The sequence below is a fragment of the Crassostrea angulata genome, chromosome 6 (genome assembly GCF_025612915.1).
Source record: "Crassostrea angulata isolate pt1a10 chromosome 6, ASM2561291v2, whole genome shotgun sequence".
NCBI classification, from domain to species: Eukaryota; Metazoa; Mollusca; class Bivalvia; order Ostreida; family Ostreidae; genus Magallana; species Magallana angulata.
Window position 1 is genome coordinate 46,643,276 of NC_069116.1, and position 23,440 is coordinate 46,666,715.

The 23,440-nt window shown below is 36.3% G+C and overlaps 2 protein-coding genes across 5 annotated transcripts in view; one reads left to right on the forward strand and one right to left on the reverse strand.

Moving 5' to 3' along the window:
• LOC128187071 (Fanconi anemia group J protein homolog) overlaps positions 1 to 7,182 on the forward strand; it is a 31,888-nt gene extending 24,706 nt beyond the window's left edge. For 2 of the 3 annotated variants that reach the window (XM_052857159.1, XM_052857161.1), the window contains exon 30: positions 5,738 to 6,623. In XM_052857159.1, the coding sequence (XP_052713119.1) occupies positions 5,738 to 5,779 (42 nt within the window). In that variant the 3' untranslated portion in view covers positions 5,780 to 6,623. Of the gene's footprint in view, positions 1 to 5,737; positions 6,624 to 7,038 lie in introns of those variants that run through there. The other variant, XM_052857160.1, reaches the window with a different exon arrangement.
• Positions 7,183 to 7,733: 551 nt separating this feature from the next.
• Positions 7,734 to 23,436, reverse strand: LOC128187072 (acyl-CoA dehydrogenase family member 10-like). 2 transcript variants are annotated; one of them, XM_052857162.1, is made up of 23 exons: positions 23,339 to 23,436; positions 22,642 to 22,827; positions 22,096 to 22,244; positions 21,712 to 21,887; positions 21,122 to 21,296; positions 19,460 to 19,622; positions 19,033 to 19,127; positions 18,791 to 18,906; positions 18,111 to 18,292; positions 17,235 to 17,385; positions 16,989 to 17,134; positions 16,692 to 16,865; positions 13,368 to 13,550; positions 12,888 to 13,057; positions 12,335 to 12,475; positions 11,998 to 12,135; positions 11,782 to 11,872; positions 11,363 to 11,521; positions 10,899 to 11,071; positions 10,577 to 10,720; positions 10,408 to 10,485; positions 9,063 to 9,218; positions 7,978 to 8,114 (listed from the first exon to the last, which is right to left on the reverse strand). In XM_052857162.1, exons 2-22 carry the CDS (start codon positions 22,817 to 22,819, stop codon positions 9,066 to 9,068), a joined length of 3,135 nt encoding a protein of 1,044 aa, XP_052713122.1. In that variant the 5' UTR covers positions 22,820 to 22,827; positions 23,339 to 23,436; the 3' UTR covers positions 7,978 to 8,114; positions 9,063 to 9,065. The 2 variants fall into 2 exon arrangements, with proteins under 2 accessions (XP_052713124.1, XP_052713122.1); XM_052857164.1 differs by lacking the exon at positions 9,063 to 9,218 and having other exon boundaries at positions 7,734 to 8,114.
• Between the last annotated feature and the right edge of the window lie 4 nt (positions 23,437 to 23,440).

The window sequence follows — 23,440 nt, forward strand, 5'->3', positions numbered from 1 at the left end:
AAAGGAGATAAGGGACCGGCCCCTAAAACCTACTTTCTCTTATATCTCTAGAACGGTAACGAATTTTTAAACACTTGTAGAACAAAATGTGTTCAGAATTAAATGACCTTTTATTTGATATTAAGAAAAAGGGGCTGGCCCCTCAAATTAGGGGACCAAAGGGCTCTAAAGTCTTTAATTTCCAGCCCTTTACTGAGAGATGTTTTGTGAAAGGTTATTAAAGCTAGATTAGGCATAATACGTTTATATATCCCTAACAATATAATGATTTTCTCTTGCGTTACCCAATTAGGGTTTTTAGGAACCAGAAGTAAACAAGTTTGGTCTTTTCTATCTTAATTGAAAGAAATGCAAGTATTTAAAAAAGCAAGAGAACTTATAAAAAGCGATACAATAAAGCATTAGTACTTAACTCCTTTTTCCAGAACATGTTTTGTTGTCGAAAATCAAAGTCGATGATGTCTTATTTCATTCTAAAAATCGAACGGAAGACCTCCTCGTTGCTCGCAACGAGATCGTGTCTAGTTTATTGTTCTTTTCGTAACCTACGGTCGTGTAAAGTATTAAATATGGATAATTACAAGAAGTGTTCACAGTGTTCGCGGGAAATGAACGTTATAGACGATCACCCAGAGTGTTTTCGTCACAGATTGTGTACCGAAGTATTTACTTGTGAAATTTGTAAGGCCTGGACGCCGGGGCGTTGGACCGCGTATACCAAGATGGTGGATAAGGCCTTAGCGAAGGCAAACAAGCCTGGAGAAACCGCGGCATCTAGCGAGATGAGAGAACAGCCGACGGTTGGTGAGAATATTATGTCGTCGCCGTCTCCGAGCGGCATGGGAGACAGAACTCGGCCAACACCGCCTCCGAGCGGACAAATAAGGGCCTCACAAGTTCAGTCCTTGCCTCCGAGCGGACAATGGAACCCGCACACAGCTTTTGTGTCCATTAATCCTGCACAATTGACGTCTCTGAACGGCCAAGCGCAGATGCCATTCGTTCCGGTAGCACCTCCGAGTGCACAACCGAATTTTATGAATTGGTCAGAGCAAGCATTTAATGCTTTTATTGACAGCAGAATAAAGCTCATGACTCAACAGAACGTTTCTCCTGGCGTGACTTCTACTGGTTCTAAAACCACAGGTGAGTCTGTGAATGCAGATACAAATAGAAATGCAAGTAACAGACGGTTTAACAGATTTGAGAGAGAAACGAGGTCAGTTAGCCCTGACGTTCTAGATCTTGCAGATGCCAGAGACGATCAGTTTGTAGATGATGATGATCAGTCCTTGGATGATTCGAGATCTCAGTCGAATGACAAGTGTGATGAGACCGAATCTACAATTGCATCTGTAGAAGGCTCAGGTTCTTGGAAGAACTTTATAACAAAAATGGCATCAGATCTGAAAGTTCCTTTAGAGGCCGATAAGCCAGAACAGGAGTATGCCTCGTATGTATCGCAACATTTACAGTGCAACAAGGAGTCTTCTAAGATTAGGCCTCTGTTGGAGGGATCTTCTATTCAAGCCTTCATGAATGTAGATAAAGAATGGCAGACTAGAGGCAAAATCCGTGCTTTCAGAGCTAGAGATGACGAAAAATATGCCGTAGCAGCTGATCATTTTGCAAAATTCTGTAAAGTGCCAAGTCTCGACTCTAATATTGAAGAGGGCATTACAGATAGCAAGACTCAGTCGGGTAAGGGTCAGACAGGAAATGCCAAGGGTCGTTTCAGATTTAGCGACAAGCATAATGCTGCTTATAATTCAGAGTTTCGCAAGGTAGATATGAGTGCGAGACTGTTGTTAAGACAAATATCTTACGGATCAATGATTACGTCTTACTTGGATACAGTTCAGTCTGATGAAGATAAGACTGAGGCTTTGCAAGCTCTTGTGCAGTTGTTTAATTCAATGGCTGATGTAACATCGAGAGTTATTGTAACAGCCGTAGGAGCCAGACGAAGTCTGTATTTGCAGGACATGGCCTTCAAGAATAAGGCTACTGAGTCAAAGTTACAGAATTTGTCAACAATTGGCTCTGATCTTTTCCTTGGAAAGTATTTTGATGTATTGCATAACATAAGAGATGCGAAAGAGACCCAACATTTAAGGGGTAAGGATAATTATGCAGCTTCCAAGAAGCGCAAGTTTGATCAGAGAGGAGATGCAAGACTGAATGAAGCAAGTGCATCTAAGGTTCCTAAGAGAACAGGCAGTAAGGCTACTGAAAACAGGAACTTTAAGAAGAGAATTAATTATCATGACAAGTCAGCAGCAGCTCCGAAGAAGTCGGATAATAATCAGTTGGGGTTTCGAGCCCCCAAGTATTAAGTACGGAATCACTGCCAGTAGAACCTTGCAGGCAAACCAGGAAGTTAGCCAGGGTTTCTCCCCAGGTAGGGGCAAGATTACCAAATTTTGTGGACAGTTGGAAAATGATTACCAACGACAAATGGGTATTGAACATTGTCCAGGAAGGACTTCGTCTTCAGTTCAAAGAGTTACCGGCAGAAAGCGGAACAAGAACTACAGTTATAATAGATGCAAAGAAGCAACAATTTATATCAGAAGAGGTTCTAAGCTTATTAGAAAAAAATGCAATAGAACCAGTCCCGTCAGACCAGATAGGCCAGGGATTTTACAGCACTTTCTTCCTAGTCCCAAAGAAGGACGGAGGATTTCGACCTATTCTGAATCTCAGAGTTCTGAATACATACCTAAAAGTACCTCATTTCAAAATGGAGACATTAAGAAGCATAGTGAGAGCCATAGACCCCGGAGATTGGGCACTATCTCTAGATCTAAAGGATGCTTACCTTCACGTAGCCATGTTTCCAGCAGATCGCAAATTTCTGAGATTCTGTTGGCAGGGTCAGCATTACCAATTCAAGGCAATGCCATTCGGGTTGGCAATAGCGCCGAGAATTTTTACAAAACTGATGGCAGTTATTGGGAGTTACCTCAGAAAGAGGCAGATTCAAGTTTTCATGTACTTGGACGATTGGCTGATCAAGAGTCAAGACAGGACATTACTGTTGAGGCAATTAGAAGAGACCCTTCAGTTAATCCAGAATTTGGGTCTTATTGTCAATGTACAGAAGTCGAACATGAACCCGTCACAAGTTGTACTTTATCTGGGGTCAGTGTTCAACACAAGAAGGGGTCTGGTCCTTCCTTCAGAGGAGAGGTTTCAGAAAATAGTAGAGGAGATAGCTACTATTTCAGAAATGAAGTGTGTGGTAGCACAGAAGGTTTTACGACTACTGGGGTTAATGGCATCAGTCATCGATTTGACCCCTTTTGCCAGATTACATATGCGCCCAATACAGTTTTACCTGTTGTCTTTTTGGCGCCCACACAAAGACAGTTTAATGCAGTCTATACCAGTGAAGGATACATTACTGCACCATCTAGAATGGTGGAGACAAGCAGAGAACATTTTTCAGGGAGTGTCCCTACAAGAGAAGCAGCCACACAGTGTGACATTGTGGACAGATGCTTCAACACAAGGCTGGGGAGCTCACCTGGAAGATCATCAGATCTCGGGTGTCTGGAGTACCAGGGAGAGAGATTGCCACATAAACTGGTTAGAAATGCGAGCAGTTCAATTAGCTCTGATTCATTTCGAAAGCATACTACTGAACAAAAGAGTTTTTTTGAGATGCGACAACTCGACAGTCGTGTCATATGTCAACAGGGAAGGGGGAACAAAGTCTTTTCAACTGTGTTGCCTGGTTTGGGAGATATTCAACTGGTGCAAAATCAGGAAGATTGTAATACGAGCTGCTCACATACCAGGGAAAAAGAATGTGTTAGCAGACGATCTGTCAAGGGGTCGACAGGGAGTTCGGATAACAGAGTGGAGTCTGAAACAAGAGTTAGTGAACCAGATTTTTCTGAGGTTCTCCACTCCGAACATAGACCTGTTTGCAACGAGGGAGAACAAGAAGTTGCCAGTGTTCTGCTCCCCCTTTCCGGATCAGTTGGCTTGGGCAGTAGATGCACTCAGTGTACCTTGGAAAGGAATGTTTGCATATGCGTTTCCCCCGCCAGTATTGATACCCCAGGTATTACAGAAAGTGCGGAAGGAGCCATGTTTGCTGGTGTTGGTTGCTCCACACTCTCCAAGACAGTCATGGTATCCAATCTTGTTGGATCTTCTGGTAGACATTCCAAGAAAACTACCAATCACGGAAGACATGCTGACTCAAAAGAAGGGTCAGATAAGGCATGCCGATCCCGAGTCTCTAAATCTGGTGGTATGGAAAATTTCCAGTATTCCTCCAGTAAGAGAAAGTTTTCTTCAAAAGCTAAGGAGTACATTAAACAGGCAAGAAGAGCCTCAACACAGAGGATGTACCAAGCAAGAATTGCAATTTACAGAAGCTGGTGTAATAGACGGCATATTTGTCCATATTCAGCCTCTGTAGAAGAGTTAGCTAATTTTTTCATTTATTTGCATGAAGAGAGAGGTTGCAAGGCAAATACTGTAGCCGGGTATAGAGCAGCCATAGCTACTGTTCATGCAGGATGGAGAGGAAGATCAGTCAGTTCTAACACAGACCTTTCAAGCTTGATAAAAGGCATTTTTAATAGTAACCCATGTGTTAAACCTTTATTACCTAACTGGGACTTGCCGTCCGTCTTGTTAGCTTTATGCGAATCTCCATTCGAGCCATTAGCAGCATGTAATTTGAAATATCTTACCTGGAAAACAGTTTTCTTACTTGCAATGGCAACAGCAGCTAGAGTTAGTGAACTTCAGGCTCTTTCAGTTAATACCAATAATTTGCGAATTGAAAGAGCAGGGATACGTCTCCTTCCAGATTTACAGTTTTTAGCAAAGACTCAGAGGGCAAACAAGGCTTGGAAGCCTATGTTCATTCCTAGATTTAACCGTTTAGCCACAGATGAGAAGGACTTGTTGTTGTGTCCATGCAGATGTTTGGAGGAATATTTAAAGAGGACTAAAGATTTACGTCAGATGACTGAAAATCTCTTTATTACATACCAATCGGATATGCACAAAGTGGCAGCTAAGTCTACACTTTCCAGATGGATTGTGTCCCTGATTCAGCAGGTTTACAATGACTCACCAGATTTGACATTGGGTGATGTTAGGGCTCATGACACTCGACGTCTTGCTACCTCATGGGCCTTGTTTAATGGTGCCTCTCTTCAAGAGATTATTCAAGCAGCACATTGGGCCTCAGAGACAACTTTGACTACCTTTTATCTGAAGGATGTGGGCTCAGAGGACAGCTTCGCCAGAGCATCAGTGTTGGAGACAGCTCATTGGGCGAAGAAAAAGAGGAGGAAATAAGCAGTTGGTGAGTAATTAATTTAATTACTTGTATTACCTTCCCTCCTCCCTTGTCTTGTGTTCTACAAATTCTATTTATTGCAAATAGTTGATGCAGGTAAGTATGGATATTGAAATAAACTGTGGGTTTTTAAATGTAAAACCCCTGTTTATAAGATATCCATACTTACCTGCATCCCCGCCCACCTCCCCTTCTAAGGTTATATGGAGGTGGATAAATTAGGGTGTCGTCCCTCACATAAACTGAACGGAAGTAGTAAAGGAGAGTTCCAAGTAGGGGCAGATAACTCTAATGTTTTTAATGTTCGAGCATGATCGTAGGAGCCCGGGCACATTGCAAATAGTTGATGCAGGTAAGTATGGATATCTTATAAACAGGGGTTTTACATTTAAAAACCCACATTTTCAGGTTTGGCTAATTTCAGCAGCTGTTTCTATAAATGATTGTTAATGTATTGGTCTTGTTAATGTTACTTGTACAATGTATATTACAGTTGTTATTGATATACAATGCATGAGAGAAATAAAATCTTACAGATCTCTAACCCTTTGACAGTTTAGTGGATCAAAATGGTTGTTTTTAGGGACCATCTCAAATTACAGTTACATTTACTTTTGGAATATTTAGAAATTTTCAATTTTCTGCACTTAGAAGCAGAATATAAAAATACTACAATAGGGATTTTTCTTATTGTAGTCTTTGATTAGCAATATCATTTTCTACCTGATATGTAAGAAACATAAGCATTGGTCGATTCTTTTTGTTGGAGTTATGGGACATTGACCACAATAATGACTCTGTTTTATCCAAAAATTGACCTTGTAAGCGCTCTCATGCCTACAAATTTTAATGGATTTTCATTAAATTTATACCAAATGTTTATACCACTAATACTTTGGTCAAGTTCGAAAATCAGCATTGGTCGATACTTTTTGTTGGAGTTATGGGACTTTGACCACAATAATGACTCCGTTTTATCCAAAAATTGACCTTGTAAGCACTCTCATGCCTACAAATTTTGACGGATTTGCATGAAATTGATACCAAATGTTTATACCTCTAATATCTTGGTCAAGTTCCTAAATCAGCCTTGGTCGATACTAGTATACTGCTTGACTGGTGGGGGACCCAGGAATTCTGTTCTTGTTACATAGGAATATATAGAGAAAATCTTTAAAAATATTCTGGGAAAGTTTTTCGGTCCAAAACTCAGTACTTAGTGTGAAAGTACAGGTTATGCAAATTTAAGTTTGATGAAACCATGATATCCTAGAGAAAAGTGGGGCCACAAAATGGGGGGGGGGGGGGGGGGTATATAGGAATAGAGAAAAATCTTCTTACAGGTACAACAACAAAAGGGGCTTGGTATTTACCAAAAGAAAGAGGTGGATAAAAATTGGCAGATTTTCAATTTTTTTTTTTGCAAGATCTACTGTACTTAGTTGTCAAGATATTTTGATACTGTAATGCTAATTTGATCAGAATTAAGGCAATTGTTGCTCGGGTGAGCGATGTGGCCCCTGGGCCTCTTGTTAAAGTGAATCTAATTGAACAATTTACAACCTTGAAATACATGTCCGTGACCTTCCACTGTAGATATAGTGAAAATTTCCACAAGTTTATCTGATCTGTTATCAGTGACACAGTTACTTCAATAAAGTGCATGTTGTGTGTACTGGTATATTGCTAAGCTATTTTTTCTTTTTCAGGTTTGGCTAATTTCAGCTGCTGTTTCTATAAATGATTGTTAATGTATTGGTCTTGTTAATGTTACTTGTACAATGTATATTATAGTTGTTATTGATATACAATGCATGAGAGAAATAAAATCTTATAGATCTCTAACCCTTTGACACTTTAGTAATGGTTGTTTTTAGGGACCATCTCAAATTACAGTTACATTTACTTTTGGAATATTTAGAAATTTTCAATTTTCTGCACTTAGAAGCAGAATATAAAAATACTACAATAGGGATTTTTCTTATTGTAGTCTGTGATTAGCAATATCATTTTCTACCTGATATGTAAGAAACATAAAAGGGATTATCTCAAAATAACAAAATGCACACAATTTTGCTATTGGAGTACATGTATTACAAACATAAATTGGTATAATGGATTCATTAAAAAAGAAAGGTTAGAAGAATAACCCCAATATTTGATAATTTCTGTTAGTAAAATTTCCAAGGCGTACTTTTTTCTTCTTATGCATAATTATCAATTCTCACCTACAGAATGATGAAAAAAAAAATTATTTGTATTTTGCTTATTGTGTTCATTTTCTAAAATGGTAATATCAAAACAATTCCTTGAAAGAAGTAAATACGCAGTATTTTACAGGAATGCAGAAAATTACCAGTATGCTCAATGAAAACTAAATGACACTTTAACCTCCAAACGAGTCATCAGTATACAAAATTTTATTTTTTATAAAACAATTAATATAAAGCAAAAATCAATATACATTTGTATTTGTATAAAAATGCCGTCATTCATGTACATGGTTAATATTCATGTACATGGTTAATATTCATGTACATGGTTAATTTCAGAGTTCATTGCATGATATAACCATCCTTATTGATCACAGTGTATAAAAATCACAGACACGTCATTGTTCAACAGTTTGAGTTTGTATTCATTATAATTTGGCCTTTCTGTACTCAAACTTGGCAATTTGCCCAAGATGAACTTCATCCGGTCCGTCGGCCAAGCGTAACACCCTCGCCTTAGCGTACAAATGAGCTAAACAGAAGTCGGAGGATACACCGCCGCCACCATGGACCTGAAAAACAGAAACGGAAGTCATAGATACAAAACAAAATTATTAAAACTCTAATTCATGCATTAAAACATAGATAAGCATGTGTAAAAGCATGCATATATGATTACTGGGTATACACTAATAAATATAGTAAACTGAGAAGAAGCCTTCATTCTTTTAAATACTGTAACCTTTTTTGCAAAAATATTTTCAAAATTACCAATTTTAAGACTTTGTAGATTTTCCAACAAATAAAAACGACGTCTAACAACTGCTTTGTATTGAGAAACATTCCAAAGCTAGTGAAATTTCCTCCTTTATACTGGGTATGTCAATATAATTGGTCAACTGGAATTTCCTTCTAATTATGAAAACTTATTCACAGTTTATTAGATAAATAAGAAAGCCAATAATTCCAATATATTTTGTGTGGGTATTGACTCATATGAATATTTAAATTTTTTGTGATTCTACATCTAACACACAATTTGGTTGATAGTTTATTTCTGTTACATGTACTTTCTAACCCGAGTATCTCTAAAGTACCAGGTAATACTTGGAAAAAATGAACTTAATTACATACATAAACATATTTATTATGCTTATAAATAGAGATTAAAGATCTCTGCTGTAAACCTCCAATAACTCCTAAATATACTCCACTGCTGCCATTCTGGCAATAAACTTTGCATGTTCATATTGTAAATAAAATCCTGCAAACACATTATATTTGGCTGTATAGCTAGTGTATTCTATTCGTCCATGTTTTTAGCAGAAATCAGATTCCATAAAAACAAGTGCATCACTATAAATGTCCTTTACAAACATAAATGTGTAAGTAAATACAGATATGTCCTACATCAAATCAACAATAACTTGTTGAAAAATCATATTCTGGCAAATAGCATATACATTAAACTGAATATGTTTTACATGTAAGTACTGTCCTGAAAACATAAAAATTTGCACCTTTCAAAGTTTTGCTAAATTATGCTTTCTGTACTCCTGACGAGCGACGCTTCGTAGATGAACTTCATCTGGGCCATCTGCTAGCCGCAGAACTCGAGCCGAGGAAAACATTCCGGCAAGAAGAAAATCGTCGCTCAACCCTGCTCCTCCGTGGGCCTAGAAGGGAACCAGTTAACAATCATACCTCAGTCGCTTGTTCAAGTATTTCAAGGGTATTTATACAATACAATTGATAATTGGATATAATGCAAATCTAGGTGTCATGGCAGAAATGGTTTTTTGTTGTCAATTTCAAAAATTAGAATGTAACGGTGTTTAGATGAGAATATTTTATCATTAGCTTAGCTTGTTCATTCTCTAAAAGATTATCCCATTCTGTACTGTTTTACATATGTAATTTATTTGTATGTGGTTTGTTCATGGTTGACCCAAATACCCTTCTTCAATCAATTCACTTTATACACCATGTATCCTTCCTCTTCAAAATTACATGGAAGTTAAGATGGTAAAAATGTGATGAATAATTAAAAATATATAAAGAACTAGATAGGTCTAAGAAGGACTCAACCTTATTTATAAAAAGGGATCTGACATACATGATGTATTCCCCCCAAAACTTTGTTAGTTGGAGTATTGAGTTATTGACAATTCTATGGCCAAATTTAAACATTAAACTCTTACTTAAATCAGGAATATATGTTATATTCTCTAAGGTAAAATAAATCATAAATTTTCTAATGCTAAAAAATTCTTGAGTATTGAGAGGTAAAACAACAAAATATGAAAAATGTCAAAGTATTGGATGGTTTAACTATAAACATTAAAGCTTAACACTGCTCGTAAATAGTCGCCGTCAACAGATACCTGGTATATAAACCCTTCGATTCCGTTACACCCGATTGCACACCTGAAACTTGTCGCGTGTAGTATTCCTTTTGTGGTCTTTCGATTTTATGCATTTATTTCTTATTCTATGTGCATATTCTGTTTGTAAATAATGCATTGACCAACTTATTTGATGTTAGTATTCTCCTAGCTTGAAAAAAAGTACGTAAAATAAATTCATTGCGACCGAGTAATACGGCGAGTCGAGATGTATGTCCACACAGGTGAGACATCTACAGCAAAGTACTTTGAACTGTTTAGACGTCTGTGCCTTATATAGGGGTGGTAGGGACATCAGTGATGAAAGAGAAATACATGTATGGCAGACGGTGCCTATTTACGAGCAGTGTTCAGCTTTAATGATGCGTATATATTTGAGGATTCGGGAAATACCATTTATCCTGGTGCAATTGTGGTGTATACATGTAAATTCGAGCTATGTACTATTAAAAGTACTGACCTGAATTGCACGATCAATGACCCGCTGTGCCATATTTGGACCTGCTACTTTGATCATGGCTATTTCTGGAGCTGCGACCTTTTAAAAATAAGAAAAGAAAGCACATGCAAGTTATTTCATGATGTACACTTTTTTTATGAGATAAAGTAATAATGAAAACTTAGGTTACCTTGTTGCCATAGTTATCCATCATGTGAGCAGCTTTAAGCACCAATAGACGAGTCTGTTCTATCTCTATCCTGGACTTAGCCACATCCTGTTGTATGGTTCCCTGTGCTGCTAAAGGCTTACCAAACGCAACCCTGTTCTGTGTCTAAATTCAATAAAAAATGGCTGTTAAGTATTTCTTTTACAATGGAATTTTTTCTCACCTCTAAAAAATCTATAATTATTAAAGACATTACAATGGATAAATTTTTTCTCAATGCAGTCCACTTTTAAAAATTTGATTGTGACATAATAATGCATGTTTAATTATAAGTAAGACCTACTCGTTCCAGCATCATCTCTAGAGCTCGCTCAGAATTGCCGATCAGTCTCATGCAGTGATGAATCCTGCCTGGACCCAGGCGACCTTGAGCAATCTCAAACCCACGCCCCTCTCCAAGCAACATGTTGCCAAGGGGAACCTTCACATTCTCAAACAGCACCTCTGCATGTCCAGCTGTCATTTGAAAATGAACAGTTTATACACAATGTACTTATAATTCTATGTCATTTAAAGTTACTTCAAGTGTGGATCCATACATTGTCTGAGAAATAGTTCTGGTGGGTTTTTTTTATGGAATAGGGGTACATGTTCTATTATCAGATATTTTATAATGTGAATTTATTAAGCAAGTCTGAATATTCCTGGGAGGCCTGACCCCCATGACCTCATCTAGATCCATGCATGTACGTTAAATGCAGTTGTTGTGGTTATGAACAAATTTATAATATTTGATGTTTAACTGACCTGGGTAGTCTAGATAACCAAACACAGTGAGGGGTCGGACAATCTTGACCCCCGGGGCATCCATGGGGACCAGGATCATACTCTGTTGTTTGTGGGTGGAGGCTGACTTGTCTGTCTTCCCCATGAACACACAGACTTTGCAGTCCGGGTGTAAAGCACCTGTAGAAATCCGATACATATTTCACATATATACCTGCTCTGAACTATGAACATTCTTGTTTCTGGGAGTTTAATGATTGTCTGTCCAGTATTATTTAATCTGCCTGTTAAACACAATTCAAAAATCTGCATAATCACTTGATAATCAAGTTTTCAATATACATACTGGTACAAAATTTATCACAGCTGCAGAAAATGTACATCAGTATATAACATGGACCGATAATAGCAGATAAAAAGTATACATGACCTTACATTACCTGAAGTCCACCATTTGTGTCCATTGATAACGTAATGGTCCCCCTCCCTGATTATGGAGGCTTCAATGTTTGTGGCATCAGATGAGGCTACCTGTCAACAACAGTAGTCAGTCACTAAAAAAATTACCACAAAATCAGGAAAAATATCTCATTTCTCTCTCTCTCTCTCTCTCTCTCTCTCTCTCTCTCTCCCTCCCTCTCTCTCCTGATAAATACCTTTGGCTCGGTCATCCCAAAGCAAGACTTCATTTCTCCATTCAGCAAGGGAGTTAACCACTGTCGCTTCTGTTCCTCTGTTCCGTACCTGACTATCACCTCCATGTTACCTGTATCTGGGGCCTGACAGTTAAACACCTGGATGAAAGCAAACAAATTTATTATAGTTTGGAAAGAAAATAATACTGCTAATAATTGATGCATGCCAAATATTTATTTTATATCAAAACAAGCACCTTTGTTTTATTACTAATATATAGGCAGATTTATTCAAGAGTCACACCAAAAGTGAACAAAAGAGAAAACTTGATTAATAACAGTAAAGACAGAAGCTAACCTCTGGTGCAATTGGAGATTTGCCCATCTCCTCGCACATAAATGCATACTCCAGATTACTGAGGCCAGCACCGTACTTCATTCCCGGGTCTGATTCTTTGGGAAGAAACAAGTTCCACAAATCAGCTGCTTTGGCTTTTGCCTAGACAGAGACAACAAACTTTGCTTTGATTTCAAACAACAAATCTGGTAATAAATCTAGAGATTAAATAGATATTCATAATTATGTGTATGTATCTTGTAGTTACAAGATTTTACCACTTGCAATTTCTTTACATAAAATGTTAGGGTTTCATATTATCTACTGTAAATTCTTCATTTTATGTGAGTACTTAATTCCACAATTCCGCTGTTTTGCATCAAATCGCGAGAATGTAAAATCATGAGCACCAATTTTTTTTATGATTTCACATTGCTCAAAACTGTCTGAAATATAAGAGCAAGATTTTAAAATCTGCGAGGACTGCTTCTTGTGATTTTACACAGAAAATATGCATCACTTCCCTTTACAAACAGCTTATATTTATCAACTTGTTTATATCATTCATCAATACCTTGAGCTCTGTGATGATTGGGCAGACTTTCCAACGATTCTGCTCCTCCTTATAGAAATCTATCACCTGCTTCTCGGTGGGTTTGACCTCTTTCTCTATGAAGTCCTTGACCCGATCGTAGATGTTCTTAGCCCTTGGAGACAATCCATCGGGGGATACAGCCATATTACCTGTAAAAAAGATCATGCAATGGTAAACCGAGCTTTGATGGACTTCTATAATATTCCAGATAATTTCATCGTATGTTTTTTTTATAGTACATATTATAGAGATTAAAAAGACTTCAAAGCTTTATAAGTGAATATACCTTCACAATAAATTCATAACGATTATGAAGCAAGTAAAACAGTAGAGTATAAAGAATAAGTATAAAGTTTTATCAAACTTGATACAACTATCAACTACCTGTACAGTAAGCATTATACAATCTCATGAGAGTATAAGCAATGTCTGTGTCATTTAATTTTGAAGATTTCTTACTGGTGGTTTCCCCAGGGCCAGTGCTGTAGTTTCTCTTTCCCCCAGCGTTTTGCGGCTGCATCCCCCCACCAGTAGCAGACAGTGTGGGTGGCAGCTTACTGTTAGAGGCAATCTTCCAACCCTCCTCAGCCATCAGCTTGGCAAATTCTCCGACCAACTTGGAATTGGGAGAGCTACCTTGTCCTGTTAATACATGACCAACTCTACACACAGGTATTTCAAGCACATAATGTTAATTAAACCAGAGTTGTCTCTAAGAACCGAGGGGTGGGGAATTCACCTGCCTATAATGCCTTAATTACCCGGCTATTATTGCATTTCAAACATATTGTAGCTATCAGCAAGACCCCTAGACCCCCTTCTACATTTTTATTTCTTCCTTCTACTTCAATTTTTAGAGACAGCCCTGATAAAACATATCATTTTTTTTCAAGAGTCAGCCTCCCACAAAAGGGATGTCTGGTCAATTTTGTTCTTATTTGAAAATATGTGTTTTACCATTTATTTCATAACTTCAATAATCTACACTTATTTCAATCTAACTTAAGGTAATTATTTTCAGCATTTCCTTCTGGTACTGAAGTCTAATCAATGTAGAAAGGATATATAATTCTGACCAATTATATTGATGTGCATATTTATACATGTATTTTGATAACAACTTGTACAGGTCTCTTTTCATCACCAAAGTAAAAGGTCAGACACTAAAACGGTAAATGATCTTTGGAGCTCATCTGTACAGGTTTTAAAAACTTCGGGGAGAAGAAGAAAACTCAAATAACTGACAGAACAGTCTTAGAACTCTGTATAGGCTTTCTCTCTTTGCTGACAGTGTTGCTTGAAGACACTATATACTATAATCAAGCCACTGTACAATATTGGTAGGAAGGATTTTTTCTATTACCATGAGCAATAGGACACTTGCCAATCATCATGGCTGAGTTACTTCTTCTGGCACCTAATTTTAGCAGAGAGAAAGACCAATATAACAGGTGTATGTCTTACCTGAAGAAGGACAGTCTGATTTCTGACATGACCTAGATATTCAACCCAGGTGAAGATTTAGGTACAAGTACAGGTAGATAACAAGATATGGTGTATTGGTTATACAGATACATGCACATAATATTTACTTTAAATTACATAATACTGGAAGTACCTATTTAAATAAACTTATATCTGTTTAATATCCTTTGAATATGTATCTAATTCCAACTACAAAACCTGTTTACCGGCATAACCAGTATATATTACCACAAGGTATAAAGGTGTTGGAGCAGAAAACTTCCACTTTGTCAAAAGTAATACAGATATGATTCATACTTTTTTTCTTGTAGGGAGTGCATGGGTATATAGTGCATCATATCTCTTTTCTTAACTTTGTTCATTAGGTAAAATCTCACTACATGTATATCTTTAATCACTGTCCCAAATACAAATTTTAGATAAAAGACTGTCACCCCATCCCCCACCCCCATCCCCATTTAACTTTCCTCTCTACATCATCTATTCGTTGTAAATAATGCATAAGGTTTCTATATGTACAAATCTGTAGTTGTATAAAATTGAACATAATTCAAGATGGTATGGGACATCTGTGGATATTGATATGGATTAAAATACATCATAAATAAAATGCTTTCACCGATTTAGAATTTTTAAACTTTACAATAATTTACCAAAAAATACGTTTTAAAAACTTTTGAAGGGTAATTTTAAAGACCTGCAGGATTCTAACTCATGACTTTACAGATCCATAGTGAATCGTCTAACCCAAACTGCTAAGCTGTTAAAGCAATTCTGGGAAAGAAACTATTTATAAAATTATACTTATTTTTATTGTTTACTTCTATAATTAATACATCACACAACTTGGAGGTGTCCCACACCACCTTAAAAACACTGGTATATGTACATATTTATTTGCATAACTTATACCAAACTTGTCAGATTCAAGGTAACTGCCTAATGATTAACTCTCCCTACACTTTCCGCCATGATGTAATTAAATTAGTCAACCCTGTTCTTGGTTACCCTGTTCTGGAAAGTTCTTTCCATCAAACTAAAATCACATGTTCAAGAAACGAATTGGCTCATTTTGTTTACTCTACATCTGTCATGTCTTATTTTCTATGTATATCCTAAATAAGTTACCAGTAAATACATGTATAGTCACCCAATACGTAATCAATCAATATTATTACATTGCAAGCATATATTTTCAACGCAAATTCTCCCCGACTTAGATCTGCCAAAGCACGTCAACCACCTTACTCCTATATTTGCTCTTTAAGGCTGGTTTATCGAAAATAAAAATAGGTTTTTAACTTATTTCTCAATAATTACTTATCAGATAAAATTCAATTATAGCTTACATACATCACCTCACATAATGAAATACTAAAAGGTGTAAGCAGTAACTCTAGTGCAGGCATTTCGTAGTTTATTGGCAAAATGTCTTGATTTATAAGTATAGATATATTTTGTTTTCTTTCAACATTTTTGCTGTATTTACTTCCCCTTTCTATTGTATAAAATATTGTGAACGTGTAATTCCTTATCCATATTTTAATTTGTTCTGATTTGTTTGAAGAAGTCCACAATACATCATGAAGTATTTTTAACTGATATTTGGATGTGTGATTGGTTTTTTTTAGCACAGTTTGTGATTATCAAGTCTATCAAAAGAATGCTTGCTAATCTTGTTTTCATCATGTCTAAAGAGATAACTGTTTATTTTATAAAATGCATGAATGCTATTATTAAAAACATGTATCCTACTATTTCATGCATCCTTAAAACTCATGTATCATATCTATCAACTCACATATCATATCAACTCATGCCAATTTAACTCATGTGCCCTATCAACTCATGTATCCTATAAAATCACATATTCCATTAACTCATTTACTCAGTTAACTCTTGTATCCTACCAGAATTCATATCCTATCAACTCATGTACATGTACTTTTATCAACTCATGTATCCTACAACTCTCATATCCTATCAACTCATGTACTTTTATCAACTTGTGTATCCTACCACAATTCATATCCTATCAACTCATGTACTTTTATCAACTTGTGTATCCTACCAACTCACATATCCTATCAACTCATCTACTCTATCGACTTGTGTATTCTACCAGCTCACATATCCTTTAAGACTCATGAAACATACCAAGATATATGTCTTTTAAAATGTTGCTTTCATCCTTATTAACAGTGCATAATGAATGATTCAAGATATCTCTTTGCATCTGAGATTTTTAAGGATTACCTGAGATAGAGAAATAATTCATTTGTAGTTATCCTTATTTACCTGAGATAGCTCGTTTGTAGACACCCTGTAGAATAGCTGCAAACCTGAAGAGTCCAAAGGCAATGTAAAAGTCCCAGGAAGGAACAGAAGGTATCCCCATCTTCTGACAGTAAATAGCATGGAATTCCTCAACACTGGGGATTCCAAGTGAAGGCACATCAAAGTTCTTAAAAGCTGTAAGACAACATAAAATGGTAATAGATATGAATACAAAACGGATATAATAAGATTCCTTGTCCAAATAATCTGTAAATAAACAGAATCATGATTAGAAATGTGTAAAAGTGAAAAACTTACATTTGATCATGATAAAATTGGGTGGCATGTAGAAATTCATGAGGGATGTTGCCAGGTCTGTTATAGGATCTCCTATTGTAGAAAGTTCCCAGTCAAGTACTCCAATCACCTCAGGCTTCGTTGGGTGAAAAATAAGGTTGTCAAGTCTAAATAAAATAAATGAAGGTTAATCTCTCTCTCTCTCTCTCTCTCTCTCTCACACACACACACACACACACACATACACATAAGACAGACTTAATGAACCTGAAATCTCCATGAGCGATTGTAACAGCCTCTTTCTCTGGGATGTGTTTGTTAAGCCAATCTATCAATTTGTTCATGGCCTCTATTTCCTCTGTCTTACTGGCCTCGTACTGCTTGGTCCAGCGGTTGAGGTTGCGCTTCAGATATCCCCCTATTGCAGTAAATGAAACTATTCAATTTATGTACCGGTACATGCAGTAAAACTCGGTTATAACAAAGTCCTAGGGACCAATGGATTGACTTTGTTATGTCCATAATTTGTTATATCAATAGTCTAGAACAATTCGTAATAATAATTTTAGCGAATTCACCATAATCATGTTTTCTTTCACCACACTACAATTTTTGCTAATTGAGGCTTCAAATGAATATACATTCTTTTAATACCCTTAATAATCATATTATAAATTGAAGAATTTATGTGAAAATAAATTCATTCAAACTATTAAGTTAAATGGTAGTGCAAACTTTTAAATTGTAAAGAAATTCATTAAAAGTGTTAAAATTCATGATTGTTTACCTCTGCATGAATCAATTAATCATTCAGTATATCTGTTTTGTTTATATCCGAATTCATGATAACCATAAAATTTTACAAAGATTTGTAAAGAGGACTAAAAAAAACTTCGCTCCTTGCAAGATTTTGCTATATTCGAGTCTGTACTAAACAAGTTTTACTGAACCTTATAATAATGACGTTATAAAACTTGATGTGTAAGACATAATCAGGAATACTCTCCCAATATTTATACATGTAGATTTAGCAACAACAAAAAACCAACAGTTCCTAGTATTATAATTCAGCTTTCTGTACATCTGATTTTCTGAAGATTTGAAATGAAAACCATTATAATCCTGTTAAGTTTTTTCTCCTACCTTTTTTGCCATAATCATCCAGTCCTGCCTTTGATATGTCCACTTTATGAATCTTACAGAGTGTATCGGCCATGGCCATGTAAATGTCTCGTCTCTCCTGCTTCGTCATTCCAGGTAACTCCACTGCTTTAAAGATCCGCCCCTTACAATACTCCATCACATAGAATGGGGTACCAATCACACTGAAATCAGAATTTGAAAATACAACCCAACAGGTTAAATGCCCTACCAGTCTAGAGTCATAGTATAAAGGAAGGATTTTTACTGACACTGGGTTCTACATCATGATCATAAGAACCTACATATGTACATACTTTATGCTGTTATTCAAAATCAGGGGTATATAACTGTAGATTCCTAATTAAACGCTTGAATAAATACCCGCATAAAATCGCATAAACCACATCTCGCGCATTTTAAAATTTCGCTTATTTTTCAGTCATATTCTCACAATATGAAACTACAATACAAATTCGGCATTCGTGATTTTATATTCCTGCGATTCGTTGGAAAATGTTTGAATCGCGGAATTATGTACTCGCATAAAAAATAAGGAATCTACAGTATACTGACCCATTGTCCTGAAAGCCAGTGAAAGGGTCAAAGGCTATCACAGTCAGAAAACAAGGATGGGACTAAACTGACCTACTGTCATCAATAAAAGAAGAAGTTTAACTGACCTACTGTCCTCACAGAGCCCATACATCCTAGGAATGGGAACGCCACACTGTCCCACAGCTTTCATCACGTGGTACTCTCGCTCCACCGCATGAGCTGAGGGAAGGAGTTTCCCAGGCTACAAGTAGATTATCACTGCATTATTCAGCATAAAAAATACAGTGCTATTCCAATAAGTAAAACATCAATTTTTCACAAACATAAAAAAAAAAATGTTAACCAAGGGATATAGGAATTTGCTCACTGGTTTCTTACGAAGAACAAGGTGTTTGTCTGCATAGTATACATAGTATGTCGGATTGGACTGGCCATGTTGGAAACATCGGATGACAGGAGGTTCTGAAAACCAAAGAGATTATTAAAAACATCCTCAGTCAAAGGACTTGCCAATTCATATGATAGCATCAAACATGGGAACTGAGATCACTTCTTTATTTATTAATGTTTGAATAGGGAGAACATGACCAAATCAAATCATAGCACATGGGCATTGGAATTCTACAAATGCATTGGGTGGCTTGAACCTGGTAGTTTTTGCATGTACATGTGTATATGTAATATGGAATGCATTAAAAAATTCTTTACAAATTTTGACTAAGTGTAGCTATGTAATATTGAATGCATTGAATATTCTTTACAAATGTTGACTAAGTGTAGCTACATGTCTGTACCAGAGGAGTGCAGATTGAGCTGTTGGTTGAAGTAAGTCTCCAGTCTGTCAAGAGGAATCCTCAGATGTTCCGGTACAGTGGTGGTATCATCAACAAACCTCCGCAGACAGAGCCCACCAACTTCCTGTTCAAGGTCAAGGACAGCCTTGTCTGGATCTGATACCTGCAAAAGTTTCACCAGTCAGCTTTTTCCTTTCTTTAAAGATAGACATTGATGTAATGAAGTGAAAAAGGACTTTCTTTTATACATAAATTACTGTAACTATTCATAAAAACTAAAAGTTTTAAAATTCTTAAGATGATACCAAATTTGGTAACATAAGAAAATATCATTTACTTTATAATTAATGCAATAGAAGAAAAGAAAAACAAGTTATCTTGACATTACTCATTTATGCACATAAAAAGCAAGCCTAGAATACCATAATTGCCATTACTCAATTGAAATAGCATTGCAGATAGAATACAATCAATACCTCGGTAGTACGAACTTTTAAAACAAGAGCAAATTTTGAAATGTAAAAAGAAATACTTGATATAACACAGCTAATTCAAATATTGGCTCCATTTTTGGCAGTAATTCTAACATAACTAGAGGTACTGTGAGCAAGCTCACAATTGATACCCCCGCTAAGATAAAAATCATAATGCTTGTATTTTTCCAATTATAGAAAATATTGGATGAATCTATTTCACCGTCCATTTTCTATAAATAACAACTGCTCTATTTTTTTAAAACTGTTGGTCATCAGCAATATTTGTGTGAAGTAAGAACATTCAATGCTTCTCCATAAGAAAGATAATGACCGTACACAAATTTTGCACGTTTTCTGCCAGAGACCTTGACCTTGCCCAAATGAAGTTGGGTCAAGGTCATGACACACCCTTTGGTCCTAGGCAATATTTGTGTGAAGTTAGAACATTCAATGCTTCTCCATAAGAAAGAAAATGACCGGACACGAATTTTGCACTATTTTTCCCACTGACCTTGACCTTGCCCAAATGACCTTGGATCAAGGTCATGACACACCCTTAGGTCATAAGCGGTCTTTGTGTGAATTAAGAACTTCCAATGTTTCTCCATAAGAAAGATATGGACCGGACACAAATTTTGCACATATTCTGCCAGTGACCTTGACCTTGCCCAAATGACCTTGGGTCAAGGTCATAACACACCCTTTGGTCATAAGCAATCGTTGTGTGAAGTAAGAACTTCATATAATTCTTTAAAAGAAAGATATGGACCGGACACGAATTTTGTATTTTTTTGGAAGGACCTTGACCTTGCCCAAATGACCTTGTGTTAAGATCATGACACACCCTTAGGTCATAAGCAATCTTTGTGTGAAGTAAGAACTTCCAATGTTTCTCCATAAGAAAGATATGGACCGGACACGAATTCTGTATTTTTTCTGCCAGTGACCTTGATTTTGCCCGAATGACCTAGGGTCAAGGTCATGACACACCCTTAGGTCATAAGCAATCTTTGTGTGAAGTAAAAACTTCCAATGTTTCTCCATAAGAAAGATATGGACCGGACACGATTGCACAGAAAGACGGACAGACAGACGGACAAGGTGATTCCTATATACCCCCCCAAACTTCGTTTTCGGGGGGTATAATTACACTATATAAATGTGTATTTCAATTTTTTTGTGTCACCTTAATGGTTCTGATCCCTAATTGTTTGGCTGCCTTTAGATTTACACCCAGATCATCTAAAAACACAGACTCCTCTGGTTTGACATCCAACTGCTGTAGACAGATTTCATAGATCCTTCGCTCCGGTTTCCTGGAACCCACTTTAGTGGACTCAACAACTACATCAAACAATTCTCTGAAACAATGGACAAGAGTTCAGATATTTTGAGGAAGCTTTATCATCAGAGAATGGGGCCCCGGGTCTATTGCAGATTTTTTATAAGCATTATTCATAATTATAATGATTTTGTACAAAATTATCAAATCTTTCTCTAGCTCCTTTATTCCGAACATCCATTAGACCATCAAAATTAAGAATATATTGGAAGGTTTGTTTTTAACTAAACTGAAAAAATTAGGTTAGGTAGGTAGGGATTTTAATTTATTTTATCATATTTTTTTCTGGATGAAGAAACATGTTTTTAATGGAAATTATATGAAAATCACAATCGGATAAAAACAGACATCTAAAAATGGTAGGATCGGGGCATTTCTGTAGGTAAGGTCTGGTTACCCTAAACGCACAATTTTTTTTTTTAGGCCCAATGTACCTAGGCATATTCCAGTCTGATTCTCGATCCTCCCACTTCCAGTTATTGGTTAATAAGGCCGTTTTCATGCCCTCAATCCTCAGACATTTTATTGCATCTATGATGGACTGGTTTGGTATTGCCAGATTTTGTCCCACAAACTTCAGCAGCCCTGACATATCTGCTTTTTTCCCTGCCTACAATAAAATCAGTTTTATGAACATCTCCTGTTTGGAACATGTATAAATCTTGACATAACAATTTTATTAATTAGATTGATGAAATGTGTTTATAAATGCATGCATATACATTTTGTACAAAAATATATGAGATACCAAATTACATTTGTCGTATCACTTCCACCATAAAATTTGATTATCGATATAGTTGTAGAAATGTTTTTACCCTTTTAGAAACTTCATTGCTGAATTTTTCGGCAAACTCTAAAAGAGTGATCTCTCCACGCTCCAGCTGATTCCACGCCCCATTGTCTCCACTCTCTACCACAGTCCGTGAGATACTGCCTTTAGGGAGATCCAACTTCTTCTCATACTCTTTGTCAAAATAAAATTTGCTTTACTCTCCAGCAGAAAATATTATACATGTACAAAAAAGCCTCTATAGCCATATTCAGAAATGCAACTCTCATTTCAACAACTTTATAATTCAAATGATATGCATTACTTTGTGATAAATACTATCATGCAGAAAGGATTTAAATAGAACAAACAATGCTATATTATGACATTTCGTTAGATTATTGATGTCATAGTCTCTCGATATGCTTTGCAATCAAAGATGTTTAACCTATTGATAACATAAAATCTTAATGTTGGAATGGTGCTGTACATCTTATTTCAGTTAAAGAATGCAAATAGTGTTAAAATTTTCCATTAAAAAACTCATTTAACAAGACAATACATATAATTCGCTGGTGCATATACTGTATACCTATAAATGCTGCCAATGGTGATGGCACAACAACTCCACCTAAGTCAAATATGACTGCTTTTGTCGTCTTCGATCTCTGGTGAGCCATCACTGAAGAAGCTTGAATTCTGTGTGATAAACTACAGACTGACTCCAATAGATGTGGGGCCCTTAGTATGCGTAGAGGGAATCTGTACATCCTTCCATCTATGCAATCAAAAAGATTGTTTTAATTACCGGTATAATGCATCTAAATCTGTTCATTACTTTATTGATGATACACTAAAATGTCAGTTTGTTCCAATGAAATCTATTGATTTTTTAATTTTAATCTGCTATAACATATATTTGAATAAATTGCCCATTGCTGTATCAGATTGGATAATGTTAAATGTTGACCATAGACAGTTATCGATGACCTCTGTACACCTGTATATCTACTGGAGATAACATACAGTTAGCCTACAAATTAAAGTACATGTAGAGATAATCTCCTGTACTATACGTTAGCGTATTTAAAATTTTAAAGAGAATCTGTATATATATATATATATACATTTTTTTTAAAATATAACGTTTACTGCCAACATGCCTATTGTCTGCTTATCAGTGGTTCAAAAAAATTACATGCAATTTTTTTATATATTGATGTCACAAGATTGGCTTCAAATAGTTAATGGAGAAATTCAATATGCACCATAATATCACGGTTTCCTACCTAGCAAAATGTCACGAATGAAAGTACCGCGGAATCTTGAAGCTGAACCTCAAAACAAAAAGTAGGATGTTAGACGGTATTATAGAGTTATCCCCCTTTTCA

Bases quoted from the DNA above. Each gene is read 5' to 3' on its own strand.
- LOC128187072 (XM_052857162.1), bottom strand. From the start codon at position 22,819: ATGTACAGATTCCCTCTACGCATACTAAGGGCCCCACATCTATTGGAG. The intron at 22,245-22,641 runs GTATACAGTATA...ATTTTGACAAAG, and splicing joins ACCATTGGCAGCATTTATAG to AGTATGAGAAGAAGTTGGAT. The intron at 11,522-11,781 runs GTAATGTAAGGT...GGATTTCTACAG, and splicing joins ACACAAATGGTGGACTTCAG to GTGCTTTACACCCGGACTGC.